Below are 23,649 nucleotides of genomic sequence, written 5' to 3' on the forward strand. Positions count from 1 at the left end.
ATCTAAATCAGACACTTCAAAATTGCAAATGAAGTGGGGATTTAAATATCCTGTGCTTCATTTGCATAATTGCACAATGGTGGTCTTTTGAAAAAGCACCATTTCGAATGTAAAACCACGGTCTAGATGTGGTACTTTTGAAAATGGCAGGCTTTTTTGAAAGATCCTGTAGATCTCATTTTTGAGGAGCACCATTACGCGATTAGGCAAATGAAGCACTGGATATTTAAATCCCCACTTCATTTGCAGTTTCGAAGTGTCTGATTTACATCCCTCTGTCAAAAGAGGGATGTAGTCTAGACACAGCCAGAGAGACCGAAACAGATAGACTTGAATATCTAAAATATAAAGTAAGTATAAATATATATATATGATATGATATTTAAATCCCCGCTACATTTGCAGTTTTGAAGTGTCTAATTTACATCCCTCTGTCAAAAGAGGGATGTAGTCTAGATACATCTGTCTGTCCATCTATGAGACCATTTCTTCAAGAACTCCTAAATAGTAAGAGCCAGGACCATGGAATTTGGTATTCAGCTTCTTCTTATCATAACTTAAAGCAAGGTTAGGATTTGATTGTGCCAGGACAATGGGATATGCATGAAATTTGATTTTATCATAAAATGGAAAGGGAGGAATCTGGCAGGAGAGGCAGAATGACCACATGGGAGCAGCAAGAGGCCAGAGAGAGGGGGACTGGGACAGCTATGAATCAGTTGGGCCATCGTAGGGCAGAGATAGAGAAAGGAACAGTTATCTACTGTATATTTCAGAGAGTTTGTGTATCTGTTTGTCTGTATATCTGTCTGTACCCCAGCTGGGGACATGTACCCCTCCCCAGCTGTGCCTCTGCAGCTGTAGTAGCCATACTCATGCACTTCTCACCTGGCCACAAGTTGCTATGGTAAGAGAGCTCTGTGCCCCTCTCCCTGGGGCAGCCTGTATATTGAACACTTCATTCCCAATCCCACCCAGAACAATGACTTAAATGAAGAAAAACAAAACTTATTTGAGCAACACCAGGTAAATCTTTTAGTTTGATAATACATAAAATGGGGATAATTGATTAGTCTCACTGTGCATCCATCCCATATGTGTAAAATAGAGAGGAGAAAAATAGCAATTCCGTCTTGTGAAGATAAATACAATAAAAATTGTGAGGTGTTCACATACTATGGCAGGGTGATCATATAAGAAACTTAGAATGATAGACACAGAAATAACACATGAAAACAAACTGCAAGGCTACTTAACCTACTGTGGGGCAACAGTAGATAATTATATCTGTGCTACTGCACCTCCATCTTTATTTGCAGCTACTGTTGATTTCATATATTAAATCACCTCAAGAGGTATTTTTAACTTGTATCAAACTTTATAAGCTTTTTCTTCATTTTTCAATCATGTGAAAGTATTGTTTGCTCACTTAACCCAATTCCAATCTTCTTTTTTTTCCTCAGCTTCTTTTGGATCTGCACTGTTCTTGTGTACAAAGCAACTCTCTGATAAATAGCTATTCCCCAGAGGAGCTTGTTTACATACAGCAATTTCATAGGCAGTAGAAGCACTAATTGATACTGCTTCAAAAGGTTCCAAGATCTCTGTCCCACACATAGGACAATAGTTGTGTGGCTCTGCAGAGATAAACACTTTAGGAGAAAGGCAGTTATGAGAGACTGCTTCTCTTTATCTGGAGCTTTGGCCACAGTGTCCCCATCTGGCTTCCCTGTTTTGACCCTTTGACCAGCACATCTGCCCCTGTTTTCTTTTTATTTGTCCCGAGTACTCTTTTGAGTTCTTGGACTAAGTGGATCCGCCCCATGGGCTGGGGGAATGTCATTTAGCTGTAGGTGGGCTTATGCTTGCACACTTCCAGAATCCTATAAGGCAAGTAGCTAGCCCTCAAGCATGAGAGTCTCACCCTGGCTTCCACCAGTCTAATTATTCCTTGCAGGGTGACCTCAATAGATCTTCTGGGCCCGAGTCTTCCCAAATCCATCTTTCCTGAGTTCTTAACTACCAGACACCTGGAATTTTCTCTTTTGGTTCATCACCCCCAAAGATGTAAAAAATAGCTACACTTGCCCCTGTTATCAGTTCTGTGTGATACAAACATTCCCTACTCTTTGCCCAAAAAAGACTTAATTGGGGGAAGCATAAAAAATTTATTAAATAGAAAAAACACAGATTCAAAGATGAGTGAGTGCGGGGAAGCAAACACATACATGTTACATAGAAAATAAACATAAAAATGCAACAGGCGTCACAGGATCGAAATCACCCAAGCAGGCTTATTGTCAAACCACATACACTAATAGTTGTCAGCAAACAGACTCGCCGCTGTACCACTACACCTTATGTAAGCTGTAGCAATGTGCTAATACACATTGAGTGACATCCAGTGCCCCACCACAGTCAGTTGGTGTTCACCCTTTGAGATGCACTTTTATACACAGGTAAAAATAAACCACACATCACTGACGTATCAGGTTGCCACCCTCTGTTACCTGGTTATCACCCCTTACCTTGCAGAAGGGAGGCTTACTTACTATTCTTCCTACTGTCAACTTACTATCTATTATGTGTCAACTTTGACCTGGTCATGAACCTATGTTGGTACGTACTTTATTTGTGGGAAGGTGGTTGATACAAAGATGTTTCTTAGCTAGGCATTCTGCTATAACCCCTTTGGAATGTGTTTCCAGCCTGTGCTGGGTACCTATACCAAGTACTTGATGCTTGACCTGGCTTATACTATTTCTCTATAGCCCACCCTTTTTCCTGCCTGCAGTTTCAGTGAGCCAAACTCTTGCTCATTAGATTTCAGGCCTGATGTTTGTGTTACAGGCCTTAATTCAGGCCTGCTAATTTTATGTTAACAACCCTCAGCTTACTACAGTATGAATATCTCATAGTTTAGGACTTTACAAGGATTGACTTGTTTTTTAATGGCACAGTAATGTTATATACAACCAATTGATTGAGCTATTTTATTCTTTGAAATTCATAGCTCCTGTTCTTCCTCTATGGTGTCTGGGCACTGTTGCTTGGGAGGGAAACCAAAGTAACTGTACCATCTATATTGTAATCACCAGAAGAAGGGGTAGATTTCTATTGGAGTCTTCAGGTGATTCAGTACTGCTTTTTTTCCCTACATTTAACATGTTTCAGGTCTGTGGAATGATCTGAACTGTGGAGTGCCCAAGCACTTTATCTGTGAAAGGCTCCATGGTACTACTCATGCAACAGTTGCTCCCACATCAGCTGCACCTCTAGGAGGCTGCCCTCCAAACTGGCTTTTGTTCAATAACAAGGTACAGTAGCAAACGTCTTCTGTTAATTGGAAAAGGAATTGAACAAAAATATATGTTTGTCTTTTATTATTGCAGTTGTGTTCTGAATGACTGATCAGGCCAAACTGGTGATATTATATCTACATTTAAATCAGCTAAGAAATCAATTTGTGAGTTACTGTAGGTTTTAAATGGCTTAGGCTTAGATTCTGCCATTGGTTTTCAAATGATTAATTTAAAAAATATTGGATAGCTAACCAAATGTATTCTGTTGGTAAAATATGGGGGAAAATAAATCTGTACTTAGCTCTCTCTCCGTCCTAAAAGGATTTATTCAGAAATAGATAATATAAATGCAGGCCTTCCTGGATGGATTTATATTGATTTGGAATTGCCCATTGGTGCACAAAAGGCAGATATTTATGCAACTACTTTTTGTCTCTCCATTGTATAACAAATGTAGTGGTACTTTATAATAATCCCCCCCCCCCCCCCGCTTTGTTCTCTACGACGGGGGTTTTCAAACTTTTTTTCTCATGATGCAGTTGAAGAAAAGTGTTTATCCCTGTGACCCAACATAATTATATATTTTGACTAGAGAGTGGGATCCAGGGTGGGGCGGGAAATGATGGGTTTGGGTGCAAAAGAAGTCTCAGGCAAGAAATTGGGGTGCCAGTTTGGGCATGTGCTTACCTCCAGCAACTTGCAGTCAGCAGAGCAGCAGGGATATTAAGGCTGTCTTCCCATCTGTACTGGCACCTCAAACTACCTGTGTCCTGAAAGCAGCCAAGAACAGGTCTGAGTCCTAAGCAGCAGTATGCAAGCCGCTCTACACACTGCTATCACATGCATGCACTGTATCCCCCTACTCCCATTGGCTGTTTCCCAGCTAATGGAAATGTGGAGCCAATGCTCAGAGAGCAGTACATGAAGCCCTGGGGCCTCTTGCCTAGAAACTGGAATGACTGCTGGCCACTTCTGGGGTGCAGTGCGGACTGTGGTGCCAGGACAGTGAGGAAACAACCTCCACTAGTCACCTTGTCAGCCTACAGGAAAGTGTCTCAGCTCCTGGCATTTCACAACATAGTACTGGGTTGCAACCTGTACTTTGAAATCCACTGCTCTGAGACACTGTTAACAAAATTCACCATTCTCAATGAGTCAGTCAGTGTAGCATTCACATTCCCTGTCAGAAAAATGCTCTCATGGTATAAATAGTTACACTTTTCCATTCATGGAAAAAGGCTGACGGAAGAAACGTCGAGCGAAAAATCAGCCTTTACTTCAGGGCTGGAGAATCTCTGTCCCATGAGCTACATGCATTACATAAGGGTTAGCTGCTAGTGAGCTGCAAGATGGTTTGTTTCCTAAGTATCTGCAGGCACAGAGCCCTGCAGCTCCTAGTTGATGTGGTTCGATAATTCCGGCCAATGTGAGCTGTGGGAAGCACTGGCCTGGCCTTCAGTTTCCAAACCACTGCTTTACTTCAAATGTTCAGTTTAGAGTCTTCCATACTGGAGTTGAAAAACTAGGAAATCAGTTTCTGTCATTGTGTTTTTACCTCTCCCCCTTTCTCCTTCTTTTCACTTGAATTTTCAGGCTGGATGAGGATGGTTATTTATAGCAAGGATCAAATTCTTTTGTTATTTCTTTGTTAATAAGTATAATCCCTTCAGCATTTTTTAAGAGACCAGAGAGAGTATTTCTTAGTCTTAGTCCTTTAATTGATAAACATAAATATATGCGTACATTGTTATCTTACTGCTATATTCTGTTCTTATAACCATTAACCACTTATGTTTCTCACTGGATGATAAGAAAAAGAAGCAATTATGTAAGTTTTTCAGTGTGTGTGTGTGTGTGTGTGTGTGTATATATATATATATATATATATATTTATATATAAGATTCATAGATTTAAATCCAGAAGGGACCATTAGATCATTTAATATTCTAGGCTCACCTGTACAAAGCCAAAAATTAATCTTGTCAATTTCAAATGTTTTTTGTTTAGCAAATTACAGCCTTCAGAATACTTTTCTTTTCAGTGTTTCAAAAAGTTTGGCTCCAGTGAAAAAGAGATGTTGACGTGGCATGCTGCACGCACGGCTTGTATACAACTGAAGGGAAACCTGGCTTCCATACTAAATGAAGAAGAGCAAGGTACAATGTATAGACTTCTGGATACTAAATGAGACATCAGCTAATCCCTACAATACACAAATTAAAGATGTAAAGCCTCAGTTTATATAATGGAGCCTGCTAATTTTGCTTAAAAGTAATAATTAATGGATTCTTAAATTGGATGAGAAAAATGTAATTTTGATGACAATTGTGTGGTTTACCCAAGCCCTATCTAAAGCCTCAGCCTTGGAGGAATTAGTAGCAGATATGCTGGTGTTGCAAGTACTACAATGCAAAGTTTGACACAAAATTTGTCCTATAATAGATTATGTGGCTTTGGATTAAAAAAACTCAAGTGAGATCATGCACATATGAAGTACCATTCAAATTGAGTAAACACTGTGGAATCAGGCTTAGGGACATTGCTAACTAGATACCCCAAACAGTGATTTAACCGCCATGTAAACCACCTCAACTGTGAAATTGTTGGTCTCCCACATAGGGCTTCCCATCCTGTTTTATTTGCTTTGTCTCGTGCCAGTTTTTGTTAGCCTTTCCCAAGCTCACTTAGCAAGGTTGGCACTTCTGATTTTCTTCCATGCTCCCTCCATTAATAATTATTTGCACCTTCTCTCTGCAAGCACAATGCAAACCCATCTTTGAATAGTCAGACTGGGCTAGTGCTCTGCACACCATAGCTGACAGTGATGAGCTTGGCTCAGGCTTCCACTGAAGCCCAGATCTCAATGATGCACATACTTAGCTCCTGCATAATTTAAGATGGAATTGGGTTGTGGGGGAATGTTTTAGAAGACACAGTCACCTGTCCTCTCTTATTACCTATGAAAGAGGGAAAAAAAAGAGTCTCCAAAAGAGCAAATCTCTGCATGCTGTGTTGTAATACACTAGTGTTTCTCAATCAGTGGAACAAGTATCCTTTGGGGTACTCAAGAGATGTCTGTGAAGTACGTCAACACAATTGAAATTTGGAGAAAACTGAATTTTTGTTTTAAGTTTGACAGTGCTTTATTGTTTTTGTACTATTTACACCCAAAAATTTCATTGCCTGCCTGGCTACAATTAAGTGATTTAAACAAATGTGTTGCAATGGTTGAAAAAAGTGTGTGTGTCTGAAAACAGTAAGAAGTGGGGGTACTTACAACTTTTTTTTAAAAAAAATAGGTACTTTATAAAAAAAAAGGTTGAGAAACACTATAATACACTAATACACAAAATGTCATTAGATGTATTTGCTTTGTCCTATACACTGATAGATATCATGCCTCCTATCAATCTCTTCGGAGGCTCTTCTATGTACTAACAACTTTCAGGTTTTAAAATTATTTGATTTATTTCAATATCCAATGCATGTCACCACAGACATTATTCTAACATGATTTCGCAAAATCTCGAGTATAATGCGCACTTCTTTTCTGATTTTTTGGGGGTCAAAGTCAGGGTGCGCATTATACATAGCAGTTATTTTTTAAAATGTTATTTTAGCAGTTTATTCAGAAGCCGACGAACCTGTAAGTAGCCCTGCACTGGGGAACTCCTCCTCTCCTCTTCACAGAAACTTTCCCGCTGCAGCGCGGCGCGGGGGCCGCTGTCCCACCAGGCTCCCAGACAAGGCAGGGAGCCGGCAGCGCCACCAGGCAGCACCGCCCTGGCTTGCTACCTGCCCGGTGCTCCTTCAGGCTGCATCCTGGGGCCCCCGCGGCAGTCGCGAGCTCAGTGAGACGCCAGGGCAGCTGTGCGGGAGGGGCAGGGAGCAGGTTGTAAACTCTGCCGCCAGCTCCCTGTGCTGCGCGCGCTTTTCCTGGGCGAGCCTGCAGGTGGGAGCAGTGCATCCCTCCCTACCTCCCACTACCCAGCAGCGCCAGGCTCCTGGACAGGGCGAGGAGCCAGCGGCGTTGGCAGCACCAAGCCCAGCCTCGCCCACTGCCTGGAGCTGTCACCGGGCTGCAGGAGAGCTGGGGGGAGGGATGCTCTGCTCCCACCTGCAGTCTCATCCAGGAAAGGCGTGCGCAGCCCAGGGAGCTGGCAGCGGAGTTTAAAACCAGCCTCCCACCCCTACCCCCGGACAGTTTCCCCCATGCTGTGCCAAGCTCGCGCCTGCTGTGGGGTCCCCGGGCATAGCCTGAAGGAGCACCGGGCAGGCAGCAAGCCAGGGTGCTCTAGCCTGGCGCCGCCGCCGGCTCCTCGCCTTGTCTGGGAGCCTGGCCCCCACGCCGCGCTGCAGCAGGAAAGTTTCTGTGCGGAGAAGGGGTGGAGTTCCCCGGCCCAGGGGCTACTTACAGGTTCATTTCGTAGGTACGCATTAGATATAAGAGTCTAGATTTTTCCATTGTGATAAGAGTTCAAAGTCAGGATGTGCATTATACATCAGTGCATATTATACTCAAGATTTTACAGTACATTTGTTTAAATTATTTTGCTTTTATTTTAAAACTATTATTTCAACTCTAGATATACTGGTGTCTCCATGCTCCACTTGTAAAAATGTTTGTTTTCCTTCAGCATTCCTCATCACCTACTTTAATGATATCTCAGCTGATGCCTGGATTGGACTGAATAATATAAATTCTGAGTACACATTCCTATGGACAGATGGAAAACGTGTCTCCTATACAAACTGGGCCAGAGATTTTCCAGATTATGACATTGAGGTAAATGTGGAATACAAATAATCATTAAATCATTATACATTTGATCAAGCCAATCAAACAGCATGCAACATGCACAATTTATTTCCCATTTAGCCTTATTTCTGTGTACTGGCTGCTGTTAAGAGTAGAGTAGTTAGGTGGCAGAGTTTCAGCTCTTTTAGAAGGAAAAAGAGGTAGTTATATCAGCTTACAATAGAAGCATGTTTTTGGAGCTTCATTTTCAAATATTTATTTGCAACATACCAGAACTATATTTGGTTAGAGATTTACTAGAAATAAAGTGTATATAGATAGTGTATGTCAGTCTAAGGGTTTATTTAAACTTCAATTTTAACTTTTTATTTTCTCCCTGATACAATATGAATCCAATAAAGTGGGTAGAATAAGGTCCATATTCTGCAAACTTTAGTGAAGGGAATAAACCCATTGACTTTACTGGGATGAGTCAGAAAACTCACATGAGTGAAGGTTACAAGATAATCTGACAATAACTGTAACTTTGGAGCCTTAGAAGGGATTATTAGAATTAATAATAACATTAAGAGGATACTTATAAATATGAGTTGCAAATAAGCATGAGTGCTTAGTCTATGAAGATTAATATAATTATATGAATACATTCCCCAAAGAGGAGGAATATATGTCCCTTGTTTTCATCTTCTTCCCTCCCACACGCCATTGAATATTTCTGCAGAATAAGCTTCTGCCGTGACTTTGAAATTTTCCCCAGAATGATGTCAATTTACTTGAATAGCAAAACATAATTGGGTGTGGTTCCATAATAAATGAAATGGCTAGTGTGGAATAATGGCTGTACTTCCATTTGTCCTGCTCTCGTTGTACTGTCTTGGCTAAGTATGTCTCATTTTAACAATAAAACCATATAACTGAGAAGCGAGCTGAGGTGAAGGGGACGAGCTGTCACAAGAGCACCTTGACTAATAGAGAAGTTGGGTTTAAAGAGCTGCCACATGGGAGAGGATGTGATTTGGAAATGTCACCACAGCAACTCAATATCAGTGATTCAATAGACGATTTGATAAGATGGAGGAGAGCAGAGATAGGTAGTGACAGAGATATGTGTGTGTGCTTGAACCACCCGAGCTATCTGGGTCTGCAAATCCAGAAGGAAGAAGATTGTTTCTTGTTTGCTGTTTGTTTGTTCTTACTCCTTTATGTCTCATTTTCCCCTTAGGCTGACTGCATTTTTATGAAAAAGTCTCCCATTGAGGAAGCAGGGAAATGGAAAGATGCCGACTGCCAAACTAACAAAAGCTACGTATGCCAGAGAAACGCTGGTGAGTTCTCTGTCACCAGCCTTTTAAGTGAATTGTGTTAAAAGATTTACTGTGATTTTTAGTTTGTCTTGTGGTAAATTCTGATTTTCCACATGAAACACATGATCTCTACAAGAAATGAATTTCACAGGCTCACATGCACTGGTGAATAGTTTACCAAAACAATACATACTCTAATACATATCGCAGCCTGGCCTATAGAAAAGCCAGCATGTGCTCTGCAGCATCCAGCTCTTATGTAGTCACAATACTGGAAAGGCACCAAGACCGGAATTTTTTCTCCTGCAGCCTGGTATTGCCTGGGACCCCTCTTGTGGTGACATGGTTCTTTGTAAGACGCCCTGAGATACAACCCAGGAGAACCATGAATATAGAATTAAAGTTGTTTGAATGGAAAAGTTTGGATTCGACGATTCGATTGGGTGAGATGATTTTGAAAGTGTTGGATTGGGAGGTGGATGAGCAGGATAACTTTTTAAAAGAGTTAGCACTCAGAGACCATAGGGATGGCTGCTTGGAGAGACCATAGGGATTGGCCGATGCTCTGCGTGAGAGTGGACAGTGATTTTTGGATGGATGCGGAGGGGTTGAAGTGTGAGACGGGGCAGATTGAGGGTCAAGGTTGAACTGTCCTACCTGACTGTTGTGGCCACAGGTTTTGAAACCTTGCCTGGATTATAAAACCCACTTTGTCTCTTCCCATTTGTTGTGAGTGGGGTGCATTTATACTGACATGACATTATCTCCCAAGGGGAGGACTAGTGGGTGGGAAGATTGTGCTTCGCCTTGAATCCATATAGCTGCATTAAGGCTAATCACAATTTAGTGCACAGGGAGTCAAATAAATATAATTCATGGGAGAATCTGGCTGAGAGCAACAAGGACCATGTCTCAGTATTAAAGAATTCCGAGTCATGGTTTTTGTCACTGTAGTCCTGGCTGTGATGTGCTTCGTCTTAATTTCTGGTAGTATTACCACTCCTAAATGGTGGGTTCTGCAGACAATTGTTCATTGAAACAGTAAGTTCCTTCATGTACTACAAAACTGTCTTTTTTGTGTTTGTGTGTTTGTTTTTGCTACAGACCCTAAATTATATAATTCCCAACCAATTGTTCCAGTCTCTGGCTTTATCCCGTATCGTAACAGTAGCTATTCACTCATCAGTTCCAGAATGAACTGGGAAGAAGCAGAAAAAAACTGCAAGGCTGAATACTCAGAACTTGCCAGCATTTTAGATCTCTTCAGCCAGTCATTCCTGTGGCTACAAGTGTCAAAACTCGGGCAGCCTGTTTGGATAGGTCTTAACAGCAATTTGGTAAGGACATCAAATAAGTGTGACTATGGTGCTGCTGTATGTCAAATCAGACTTTCCACATTCCTTACTCAAATGCTGTCTACAGCTATTACTATGGGCTCTGTTTCCTTTTCTTCCTACTTGAGCAGTGACTGTGACAGAACTTCCACTGGTCCTGTCAGTGAGCTTGAAAAGCAGCTTATGTGTGAGCAGTGGGAGTTACGGGAATGGGCATGGGGGAGAGACAGAAAAGGCTGTGTGAAGAGGAGATTTGATGTGGACGGAATTATGTACCCATGGAAACGCAGCAATGGAAGGACACCCATAGTAGTGTAGAATCCATAAAAACAATGGGAGAGGGCATTGAAGCACATGGGAGAGAAGTATAAAGGGGAAATCCTAGGAGTGGAAGAAAAGATGGGGGCTTCTTTTCTAAAACAATGAGTTAGCAAAGTGGTTGAAGATCCCAAAAGCCTCAAGGCCTGCTTGATTGGTGCTGATTGATATTGAGGAAGGGCAGGCAGAGTGGAGTTTCCATTGAATTGGAGCAAATTTAAAATCCAAGGAGAATGACAAAAGGTTGCATTAAATCAGCTTATCCCTAACCTGCCTGGGCATCAGACCATTCCCAGTCCATGCCACCCACATTGAATTGCATTGGCCCCCAGACTGTTGGCAGCATGTGGGTTACAACTGGCACGAGCCACTTCATGCTTCCTTCTTGGCAGACTTCTGTCCAACAGGTTCCTGCGGAAGTATAGAACTTGGGCTTGGGAACACTCTGGCCTGAAGATACTGCAGATGCTCTGTCACTGCAGTGGTTTGTTGCAGTGGCTAGAGCGGCAGTGCTACCACTTCTCAGTTTATCCATGCTCTTACTCAGCTCTTACAACCATTGTGTTGAGAAGTGTTAGTCCCTCCCTACTTTGAAGCAAGGGCATGAGCAGACTGGGTCGGCGGGATACTGAGAATTTCCCGTTGGCCATCATCCGAATGGACCGTAAGGGTACGTCTAGACTACATACTTGTGTCAACAGAGGCTTTGTTGACAGATACTGTCGACAAAGCTTCTGTCGACAAAGAGCGTCTAGACTACATCCAGTTCTGTCGACAAAGCAAGCCGCTTTGTCGACATGAGAGTGTAGACACAAAGGACAGTGTAGATGCAATAATGCCTTCTGTCGACAGAACTCTGTTGACAAAAGGCATTATTCCTCGTAGAATGAGGTTTACCACCATCGACAAAACTGCCAAGTTCTGTCGACGTTATGTTGACAGAACTCGGCGGTAGTGTAGACGCGAGTATAGTTTTGTCAACAAAAGTCCACTTTTGTCGACAAAACCCTGTAGTCTAGAGACGTCCTAATATCCACCATAAAGCTTCTAATACCATGGTCACCAACCCATCAGTCGTGATCGACTAGTTGAATGCAAGTCATTCGGGGGCCCTCCTCCAATTTCCTCCCACCCCCAAGAAGCCCCACTACCTACCTTCAGCGACAATGGAGGTAGTGGCTGCTTCCTGAGGGGTTGGTGGACATCCGGCAGCTGTGCATCACTTCCAGGGGTTCTAGAAGTGCAGTGGCTGCTCCCCTCCCCCAGGTCTGTGGTGTGCAGAGAACTGGCGGGGAGTCCCCAGAGGAGGTGCGTGCCAGGGCTTTCTCTCCTCTGCGGAGAGGAGGGAGGGCGGAGTCGTCCACAGAGAAAAGGCTCATGCCTGGGCTTTTCCCCTCTGCAGGGGGAGGTGAAGGAGGAGGAGGAGGGGGAGGGGAGAAGAGTCCCAGGAGGAGGCAGGTGCTGAGGACTCCCTGCCCCCACTGGCACCCTGTCCCCTGCTGCAGAACCCTGCTCCATGCCCCCCCCCCCACCCGGCACCCTGTCCCCGCCTCAGCAATCTCTAGCACCTTTCCCTAGTACTATATCCCCTGCTACCACTAGTGCAGTTGGGGCCACATTAGTGAGGCTTAGTGGGGGCGGGTTTCGAGTAGGTTTTTTTTTTGCATCTCAGTTCTGTGGCCCCAACTGACTTTTCTGTGAGTCAGTGACCCCTGATTCAAAACAGGTTCCCTGTCCTCATAAATAAAGACAACACAGAAACTTTTTGGCTACGTCTACACTGGCATGATTTTCCGTTAAAAGTTTTCCATTAAAAGCATTTTCGGAAAAGCGCGTCTAGATTGGCAGGATGCTTTTCCGCAAAAGCACTTTTTGCAGAAAAGAGTCCGTGGCCAATCTAGATGCGGTTTTCCGCAAAAAAGCCCTGATCGCCATTTTCACGATCAGGGCTTTTTTGCGGAAAACAGTACTGTCCTCTCTACACTGGCCCTTTTGCGCAAAAGGTTTTCGGAAAAAGACTTTTGCCCAAACGGGAGCAGCATGAGATCTTACATGAGATCATCAGTGCTTTTCCGGAAATTCAAGTGGCCAGTGTAGACATCTGGCAAGTTTTTCCGCAAAAGCAGATGATTTTGCGGAAAAACTTGCCAGTCTAGACACAGCCCTCCTCTTTGACAGTATCTTATTTAAAAATGAAGCCTGTCCAACAAACCCCCAATAGGGGCCAAGCCCCCATCTGGCCACAGCATCATAACACTCTTTCACCACCACCCCAACCCTAAATCTGAGCCTATCATACACGGGATCCCCCTGCCCTGATCCCCTGACATACTCCAACCCAAATTCCTGCACCCTTCCATCCACAACCCTGTGGCTTACTTAGTACCACAACCCTCCATCTGACCCCAACACTGCCCTCCCTGAGCCAGCGTCCCCTTCTCCACTTCCTCCTGCATCCAAATTTCCTCCCACAGCTTGCATCTCTCAACCCTTCCCACACCCAAATCCCTCATTCCTACTCCAGAACCCACATATCTTGTCTCAAGCCAGTGAGGGTATAGCTAGACTGCAGGAGTTTTTCCAAGATTCCAGAGATATCCCGGAAAAACTCTTCCACGTCTATGGATGCATTTGTTCTTCCACTTTTTTTTAGTGGAAGAGCAAACATGCTCTTTCTGCAAGCCCTGTATTCCTCGTTCCATGAGGAATAAGAGGACTTCTGAAAGAAGGGATTTTTCTGACATTTGGTCCCGTCTAGAGAGGCCAAATGTTGGAAAAACCTCTTCCTACAGAAGAATCGGAAAAAAAACGGCAGTGTAGAGTGTATAAGGGGCAGAGATAGCAAGTGATGCAGAGGAGGAGAATAGAAAGGGCGGGGCTTCAAGGGAGGAGTGGGGTTTTGGGGGAAGGATGGGGCAGTAGATCTTGGCTTGTTCTGACATTTTAAAAGTGATCTTGGTTGTAAAAAGGTTGGATACCACTGTTCTAATATCAAAAAATCTATAATACCAAAATTCAAAATGTTTCCGAATAAATCCGAGGTAGTCAAAGCCGTGGGTGTAAGTGTGTGTGGTCAGGCATGGGCCGCTGCACTGGCTCAGTCTTGGTTTCTTTGGCACCAAAGTGAATGACGTCACATTATGGTTGAAATCAACAGAACGGATGTGCAATGCGCACTGCACGATGGTGCATGACAGCAATGCGTAGGCCTGCTTTGTGCAGTGGTGGAATCAGTGATGGAGTCTCTTGAGTCTTGACTGGGGAATAAAGAGTACGCAGTGGTTGGATGAGTTCTGTTATCATCTGTCGTTTTGGGTGTGTGGTTTTCCATAACTGACAATAAATAACAGTGCAAACCGAACAAAGGTAGTGTGCATGAAAAACTGAAAAAGTCGGCCATTCTCAACCCATTTTCTGGGCCTATTTTGATTGCCAGTCCGCCCCTAAGCAGGGGCTTCAAATTTGACAATAACAGCCGTTATTTTGAAATAACTTTACTAGCGTCTACACAGCCAAACTGCTATTTCAAAATTAATAACTTTGAAATAAGTGCTATGTAGACACCTATATCGAAATAGGGGGCCTCTAGCCTTCCCAGGGTGCCCTGGTGGCCACTCCAGCCTCAATCAAGAATGCTTATCTCCCTTCCCCCTCTCCGGAGCCCTTAAAGGGGTTGACTCTGGCCACAGTGCCTGTGCCAGCTCCAAGCCTGACAGCCCAGAGCCAGTAGTCACTGCCCCGACGCAGTGGCCCCAAAACATGAGCCAGCAAGCCACTGGCAGCCAGCCCTCCACCGCTCCCCAGGAGCAGTCTGCCAGCTCCCAGGAGCCTGCCACGGCCCAGAAAAGGTGGGTGCCTTCCTGGTCCAGGGTGGCAATCATGGACCTTATTCAGGTTTGGGGAGGATGCCCCCAACGTCCACGATCTCTGCACTAGACATAGGAACATTGCCATCTATGGCAGGATAGCTGCCAGCCTGGCCACCAAAGGCCACATGCGAACCTAGGAGAAGGTCCAGCAAGACCCCAAACCCTGAGCCCTGAGCTTCCCCTCTCCCTTCTTCCCCTTGCTTCCCCCTTCCAGCTCCCTCCTCCCAGGTTTCCCCCTACCCTCTCCCACCTCCTTTCCCCAGTCTCACCAGAGTTTCATTCCCTCCCCACCAGTTTTGTTAAAGAAAGAGAGTTTGTGTTCATGAAAATACATGTCTTTTATTAGACATCAGGAAGGAGGGTTAGGGAGGGGTAAGTGGAAGGACGTGAGGGATGAATGAGGCACAAGCCCCCAGTGGGGCAGAACAGGGAGGCTCTTAGTGCTCCTCAGGGTGGAAGGTCTCCCACAGGGTCTTCTGGATACTGACAGCCCCCCGATGGACCTCCTGGATGACAGCCTGCAGAAAGTACAGCCAGGCTCATAGCAGTGTGTCCAAGAGAAGTACCAGAGTGCTCAGGGGCAGCTCTGGCTCCATATTGCGGAGTGCTGTGGTGTCCCGGGTGAGGGCAACCAGAGCACACAGAGACAAAATGCAAGGCGATAGGGATGGGACAAGTAGCCAAGAAAGACAGGGGGTGGGGAGACTGAGATAAGGGGGGGAGGAAGAAACTAGGACCAGAAATTCAGGAAGGTGAGGAAATGGAGGAAGAGGTCAGAGTGGGGAGGCAGACAGGCTGAGTGAAGGGCAGTCTTAGGGGGACCCAGTGCAGAAGAGGTCAGTCTTCAAGAGGTTAGAGACAGTGGGTCTATGACCACTACCCAAGAGTCTTGAGCCTCAGTGTTCTTCTGCTATCAGCAAACACTGGCAAAACTGACTGACAGGTGTGTTTCTCTTCTCCCTGAGATGGCTGGCTTAGGAGAGGATAACTAAACTCCTAGGTGTGTCTAAACTACAGAGTTTTGTTGACAAAAGTATACAGTAAGTTGACAGAACACGGCAGTTTTGTCGACAGTGGTAAACCTCATTCTACGAGAAATAACGCCTTTTGTCGACAGAGTTATGTAAAAAAACCCACTATTGCATCCACACTCTGCTTTTTGAAAAGAGAGCATCTAGACTCTCTGTCGAAAAAGCGGCTTGCTTTGTCACCAGAACTGGCTGTACTCTAGATACTTTGTCGACAGTATCTGTCGACAAAAGTCTGTAATCTAGACGTACCCCTAACTGCCACAGTTAGTTTAAGTGACAAAGATCTGTGCTATGGTGCTAAAGATTCTAGCCCTACTTATAAGACACATAGGAGTCGGTGGGATTCTGCATAGTGGAATCTGTGTTTTTTCAATTTGCTTTAAACAAACAGAAAACCAGGAAAATGCATTTAAAAAACTATGTTAAATGAATGTTAATAATATTACTTGTGCAACCTTAGTTTAGATGTTTGTACCAGTGTATTATGGTTATTGTCTTCAATCGTGATCACACACTATTTTTTCTCACAGTGTCTTTGTTTCATTTAGTGGGCAAGCTGAAGAGTGCTCACTGACTGACTCAGGACTGTGCGAAGGGGGTTGTTGTCTGTAGAACCTGAGGCACCTGTTGCATAAGTGTATGGTTCCAAGGAAGGAGTCATGGTTTAGGCAATAGTATACATCTTTGGAGATTGGATTTTGACTCTGCCCCAGAGTTCCTGTGTGATAGTGGCAAGTCACTAAATTAACATTTTCACAGGTGATCACTAAGGCCATGTCCACCCAGGGACACTAAGGAAAGTTAAGCCAAATCAACTGAAGGTGTGAAATCAATGTGCACAAGTTAAAGTGAACTAAAAACCCCTGTAGATGCTCTCACTCAGGAATAAAGTGACCTTAGTTAATGTAATGTAATGCTTTTTTTCATTCATGTGGGAGTTTAATGCATTAATTTATGCATGTTAACATCACACCTTTGGATGATTTGCCTGAACTTTCCATAGCACCCCAGTGTAGAAATGACCTTATTGTGTGTGCCTGTTTTCTGTAGGCTCAACTTGGGATATTTGAGGCCTCTTTGGCAGAAGTGCTGATTACTCACAACTGCAGTTGAAGTCAATGACATCTGTGATCTAAACATACAAAGTGCTCTATACTGCTAAGTTACCTGACAAATGAGGTAATATGTGTCTCGCAAGTGGCACTCAAAATTAGTGAACAATTTTTATATTAATGTCTTTGTTCATCAGTTCCTCTTCTGTCAAATGGGAATTAATCTTTGGGAAGCACCCAGGTACTATCCTGATGAACACCATAAAAAACCCATTAGAAAATGCATGATTCCGTTTTTAAAGCAGGATTTGAGTTGTGGGATGTATATTGAACAACAGGGATAAAATCTAATACTGAATAAGTGTTCATTCAGTGAGCACCATCCATTTCTTGGACTGAGGCAAGCATGCTGTGGAAAAATATATGTGATCATGTAATTTAAAAAAATCATAATGTATACACAAAAGGGAGCTGAATAGATTGTATAGACAAATTTATCTCTAACAATTGAGTTGTTGACTTTGTGACTTTAATGGTCTTTTAAAAAGATGGATAGGTTTTTTTAATGCAAAATTATCTTAATCACTTTTTGTTTTTAGACTAATGGCTTTTACGTGTGGACTGATAAATGGAGAGTCAAGTACTCTAAGTGGGCCAGTGATGAGCCAAAACAGAACTTAGCCTGTGTTTATTTAGATGTTGATGGGACCTGGAAAACAGGGTCTTGTGATGAAAAATATTTTTCTGTCTGCAAAAGGTCTGATGGTAAGTAACTGAGTTTAGCTATTTTAATTAGCGAGCTTCAAGTTCAAGTGCATTCAGGTCTTGATTATGACTACAGTAGAACCTCAGAGTTACAGAGACCAGAATTACAAATGGACCACCCAACCATACACCTCTTTAGGAACTGGAAGTATGCAACTGGAGCCTGTACCAAGTTCACCATCCATTATGGCCAATTGCATAGTCATGATAACAGCTATTTAAATCTGAAATTTGTAATTTGTAATTTGACCTGACCCCAAAAATAGTTGTGGGGAGGAAGGGGTTTGCAAGGGAGAGTGATGGCAGCTGGCTGGAAGACTGGGTTTGAAAGCAGAGCTACTGCCCGCAGCACTGCAGTGTAAGGATGGCATGGTATGAGATTGCCACCATCACTTTTGTGCTGCTACCTGAAGAGCTGAGCCCCCAGCTATCAGCCCAGCTCTGAAGGCAATGGTGCAGAAGTAAGGGTGACATAGCATGGTATTGCCATCCTTGCATCTGTGCTGCTGGTGGTGGCACATTGCTTTCAGAGCTGGGAACTGAACCAACTGTCACCACTATCCAGCCGTCAAACTCTGAAGTCAATGGAGAAGTAAAGGAGGCAATACTGTGACCCTTCTAAGATAAACTGATCCTCCTGCAGCTACACTAACATAAGCCCACTCCTCTTTTGGCATTGGAGCTATGTTACTGTAGTAGGGCACGCACATCTGTGGTACAAAGCTGTAGTGTAAACACTGATATAATTAAGTCAGCATAGGCTGCTTTGCATTTATCTAGCTGGGTAGAGAAAAGCAGGTCTCAGTTAAAGACAATGTAGCAGAGCAGATGATCTGGCCCAGAGAAATGAGTTTATTGTGAACCATGAACGTTTGAGGTTCTTTTTCATGGTATCACAGTCAAATTAGTAGTGGCTGCTTATGGTACAGTATTGGTGTGTCTTCAGTAATATATCCGAGAAGCCCTTATTCATTTCATATATGGTTTCTTATCAGTATTAGCCCCTACTGATCCTCCACAGTTCCCTGGAAAATGTCCTATATCTGACATACGTAGATCTTGGATTCCCTTCCATGGTCACTGTTACTACATTGAGTCCTCATCTTTGGAAAGTTGGCCCCAGTCTTCGATGGAATGTTTTCGATTAGGTGAGTGTCCTCTTTTATTAGACTATAACAGCTTCGTGCAGGCTCACCATTTATTTTGGGAAACAACCACCACTATCTGCCCCCAAGCAACTAGATCATAGGGTAGGAAAGAGGTTGGATGGGGAAGTTGGAATTAAAGGGAGCCCTGTGTCTCCTTTCAAAAACCTGGGAAACTTTACAAAAAAAGATAGAATGAAACAAAGCAATATTTTCCCTCTGAAATCCCCTTAATCCTCTTGCCATCTCTCCTTTATCTTCCCTCCGTTGATGAGCAGAGTCACCTTCTTAAATGGTTAATTATTCAGTCCTTGACCAGTTATCTCCCTAATTTGCTCCAGTGGGGGACACTTACCAAAAACTTAGAGTGATGAGTCAGACTAAGGCCCCAAGGCCATTGGTCTGAACCTGACATAGGTTGAAAGTGAATCAAGTGGTTTCTATGTGATTACTGTTTGGTGGTGAGACACGATGTGCTGGACATTCAGTTTTTGAACAAGCAACACAGCTGGGATGATGGCACTCTGGTTCCTGGAAATAAAACCCTCTACCCTGAACCTTAATAGGGAGGAATCAGGATCAAAAGAGGTTGAGGCTGTTTTCTGGTCCAGTGGCATTTTTATCCTGCCAATTAACCCAATGGTTGGAAAATAATTAGCTGCCTTTCCTCAGGAAGGAAGCTAAGAGTTCAAGATGCAGGTCTGTAAGAACTCTTTCCCAAGTATCTGGGGAAGAGAAGATGTATTATGGACCTTTTGGTTACCTTTTACTTATTGGCTACGTCTACATTGGCCCCGTCTCCGGAAGAGGCATGTTAATTTCCAACTTCAGAATAGGGAAGTCCACGGGGGATTTAAATATCCCCCGCGGGATTTAAATAAACATGGCGGCTGCTTTTTTTCCGGCTTGGGGAAAAGCCGGAAAAAAGCGTCTAGACTGGCGCGATCCTCCGGAATAAAACCCTTTTCCGGAGGATCTCTTATTCCTACTTCAAAGTAGGAATAAGAGATCCTCCGGAAAAGGGCTCTATTCCGGAGGATCGCGCCAGTCTAGACGCTTTTTTCCGGCTTTTCCCCAAGCTGGAAAAAAAGCAGCGGCCATGTTTATTTAAATCCCGCGGGGGATATTTAAATCCCCCGCGGACTTCCCTATTCTGAAGTTGGAAATTAACATGCCTCTTCCGGAGAAGGGGCCAATGTAGACTTAGCCATTGTGATTTAAACACTGTAAAAGGAATTCCTGGTATGTGCAAAAATGAGAGAGACTTTTGCTATTTTGTTCTGTTAAAGCCCTAGTGAACTGAGTACTTCAAGAAAAGGTGACTTGGCAGTTAGCCAAAACCCACAGTTTTATATGGTCTCTGTGAAATGAGTTGATAGTCTTAGGGTATGTCTAGACTACAGGCTTTTGTCAACAGATACTGTCGATAAAGCTTCTTTCAACAAAGAGCGTCTAGACAACATCCAGTTCTGTTGACAAAGCAAGCCGTTTTTTTGACATGACAGTGTAGACGCAAAGGACAGTGTAGATGCAATAACTCCTTCTGTCGACAGAATTCTGTCGACAAAAGGCTTTATTCCTCGTAGAATAAGGTTTACAGCCATCGACAAAACTTCTGAGTTCTGTCCATGTTATGTCAACAGAACTCAGTGACAGTGTAGACGCAGGTATAGTTTTGTTGACAAAAGTCCACTTTTGTCGACAAAACCCTGTAGTCTAACACACCCTTAGTTTAACAGTTTTCTATCTCCCTCTCTCTCTGTAAGTGGTCTAAGTCTATCCTGCACCCTTCTTCTGCAAAAGTTTATGCAAATGAAGTGCAGATTAGCATATTGCCACATTTCATTTGCATAATTCATTAGGGGCCATTTTTGCACAAGAGGCATTTTTTGTGCAAAAACGAGCTGTCTACACAGCTTCTTTTTGCGCAAAAGTCTCTTCTGCAAAAACGGGCCCTAATTAATTATGCAAATGAAGTGTGGCAATATGCTACTCCGCATTTCATTTGCATAAACTTTTGCAGAAGAAGGGAGCAGTATAAACGTAGCCCCCATGCCACTACATAGGACAGTGAACCATACCCAGGAGGTGTGTAGGTTACACTTCCTTATGCAGTCCTCAAAAAATTGTTTTTTTGGGAAAAGCTGGCACCATGATGCTGGCTCACTGAAAAATAAGAAAAAGAGAAGAAGCAAGCTTTGCTTTCATAGCTGCTAGCCTCATCATCTTCTGGGATCCTTGGTGCTTATTGGTTCTAGGATGCATTTCATCAGGCTCTGGTGACGTGCAGACATCTAACTTTTCTAGGTGATTTTTAACTTGTTCTTGTTTTATTTTATCTTCTAAATCTAGTCCCTTCCCACTAGCATTCACTATGTTAGGCATTCCTTCATCAGACTTCTCATTGAAGACCAAAACAAAGAAGTCATTAAGCGTCTCTGCCATTTCCAAATTTTTTGTTCTTGTTTCTCCCTCCTCACTGAGCAATGGGCCTATCCTGTCCTTGGTCTTCCTCTTGCTTCTCATATATTTATAGAATGTCTTCTTTTTTCCCTTTATGCCTGTAGCTAGTTTGAGCTCATTTTGTGCCTTTGCCTTTCTAATCTTGCCCCTGCATTCCTGTATTGTTTGCCTATATTCATCCTTTGTAATTTGTCCTACTTTCCATTTTTTAGATGACTCCTTTTTTATTTTTTGATCATGCAAGATCTCCTGATTGATCCAAGGTGGTCTTTTGCCATATTTTCTATCTTTCCTATGCAGCGGAATAACTTGATTTTGGGCTTTTAATAATGTCCCTTTGAAAACTGCCAACTCTCCTCAGTTGTTTTTCCCCTCACTCTTGATTCCCATGGGACCTTACCTACCAGCTCTCTGAGCTTATCAAAATCCACCTTGCTGAAATCCATTGTCTCTATTTTGCTGTTCTCCCTTCTACCTTTCCTTATAATTGTGAACTCTATGGTTTCATGATCACTTTCACGCAAGCTGCCTTCCACTTTCAAATACTCAACTAGTTCCTCCCTACTTGTTAAAATCAAGTCTAGAACAGCTTCCCCCCAGTAGCTTTTTCAACCTCCTGAAATAAAAAGTTGTCTTCAATGCAGTCCAAGAACTTATTGGATAGTCTGTGTCCTGAGATTATGTCATTGTGAAAGATGGGCACCTCCGACACCCTCAGAAGAGAGTCTCCAACCAACACTACCCTACATTTCCTATTCGCAGTAGTGGCAGCAGACCTCCCAGCCTTGGGGTTACGAGGCTTCTCCTCCTCTGTTGTAGGAGGTGATTCCTTATCTCCTGTATCAAGAAGAGCATAACGGTTTCCTAGTACTATGGTAAAAGGGTTCGGAACAAGGGTGGAGCACTGCCTGCTGCCAGAAGTAACCAGCTGCCAGTGTCCACCCTGAGCCATCTCCTCCTCCACCAATGGTGTGTCAGCAGTCGTGTGTACCGGGACAGCTACCTCAGCTGTCTCCACAGGAACACTGTCCAGGAATTGCTCGTGGATTTAAATGCTCCTCAATCTAGCCACCTCCTTCTGTAGCTTTCCCATCTTCTGCCATGCTTAAATGATGCTTATTTATTAAGGTGTTTGGCTTGTCACAAACCAATTCTACTAGTCAAATACACAGAGAGGTGTTGGAATTACAATTCATCCACAAGTTCAATTCTCATGCGAATGGCCTCAATCCTGATGAGGGATGGTTGGGACACTATCAATCAAACATTCAGTGAAGGTACAAACAGCTCTTTGTGTAGATTCCTGAGTTCTTATCTATTGACTCTGATTCTTATCTGTTTCATTTTAACTATCCAATGTTCAGATGCTTACTGATTCCTAGTTCTGCCTTCCTGTTTTTCCCTTTGATATTTCCATACCCTCAGCTCCTTGTTTCCAGCCCTCATCCTTTTTTCCCTCCCCCATCACTCTTCTCCCCTATTCATTTTAGGTCTGCACGTCCTAAAGTCAAAACTCCAGTCATCTGAAGAAGTGGGCTGTGCCTTTGAAAGCTCATGATACCATCTACATATTTTGATAGTCTATAAAGTGCTACCAGGTCATTTGCTGTTTTTTAAATTTAATAATTTATGTTTTGCAGGAGCCTCTTTAGTTTCCATAGAAAATACAGCTGAAATGAATTTTCTCATGCACCACTTGGATTTGTTTGCAGCAGACTCCAGACAGTTTTGGATAGGAATGTATAAAAATGTGGAGGGTAATTATGCAACTTGCAGTAATTATTTATAAATAAATACTCAAACTGATCATAGAAATATGATGTAAAATATTTTTCAATCATAGTACATAAAAAGGAGAAATTCTTCAGAAAACATGACTGCTCTCTCTCTTGATCTCATAAAAAGAAATTATTCACCTATAATAATCGATCAATTTATTTCATTTCACACTTTTCCTTCATTCCCTTTACATTGAAAAACTTTGCAGCTCCTCAGTTGTTCTCAACAGAAACCTTACTATGGTAAGCATTTATTCAGCAAGAGGAAGTTCTGAAAAGACTGCTGAAGTCTTTTCAAGAAATATAATTCTGTATTTATTGGTTAGGATTTTAATTCTGTTCTGTGCCTCTGAAGTTACAACCCTACCACTGGATGCAGGGAGGGTATAAAGAGGATCTCCATATTAGCAGGTACCTCTGGAAGCTTTGGGGACCACATATAGCAGCAGCCATTGCTACACCATTAATTCCACTGCCATGTGAAAAGTGAGCATTTTGCTCCTTGCTGGCTGGTTGGTCTTGGATAGT

At 43.2% G+C, this 23,649-nt stretch overlaps 1 protein-coding gene across 3 annotated transcripts in view; it reads left to right on the forward strand.

Annotated features, from left to right (window-relative positions):
- Positions 1 to 23,649, forward strand: part of LOC102456456 (macrophage mannose receptor 1-like) — a 63,047-nt gene that overhangs the window by 35,416 nt on the left and 3,982 nt on the right. The window contains exons 20-27 of one of the 3 annotated variants that reach the window (XM_075922474.1): positions 3,175 to 3,317; positions 5,345 to 5,459; positions 7,941 to 8,089; positions 9,285 to 9,387; positions 10,471 to 10,703; positions 17,570 to 17,735; positions 18,731 to 18,883; positions 22,984 to 23,100. In XM_075922474.1, coding sequence (XP_075778589.1) covers positions 3,175 to 3,317; positions 5,345 to 5,459; positions 7,941 to 8,089; positions 9,285 to 9,387; positions 10,471 to 10,703; positions 17,570 to 17,735; positions 18,731 to 18,883; positions 22,984 to 23,100 — 1,179 coding nt within the window. Of the gene's footprint in view, positions 1 to 3,174; positions 3,318 to 5,344; positions 5,460 to 7,940; positions 8,090 to 9,284; positions 9,388 to 10,470; positions 10,704 to 16,968; positions 17,445 to 17,569; positions 17,736 to 18,730; positions 18,884 to 22,983; positions 23,101 to 23,649 lie in introns of those variants that run through there. The other 2 variants (XM_075922475.1, XM_075922476.1) reach the window with 2 other exon arrangements.

This window comes from Pelodiscus sinensis, chromosome 2 (genome assembly GCF_049634645.1).
Source record: "Pelodiscus sinensis isolate JC-2024 chromosome 2, ASM4963464v1, whole genome shotgun sequence".
NCBI lineage: Eukaryota > Metazoa > Chordata > Testudines > Trionychidae > Pelodiscus > Pelodiscus sinensis.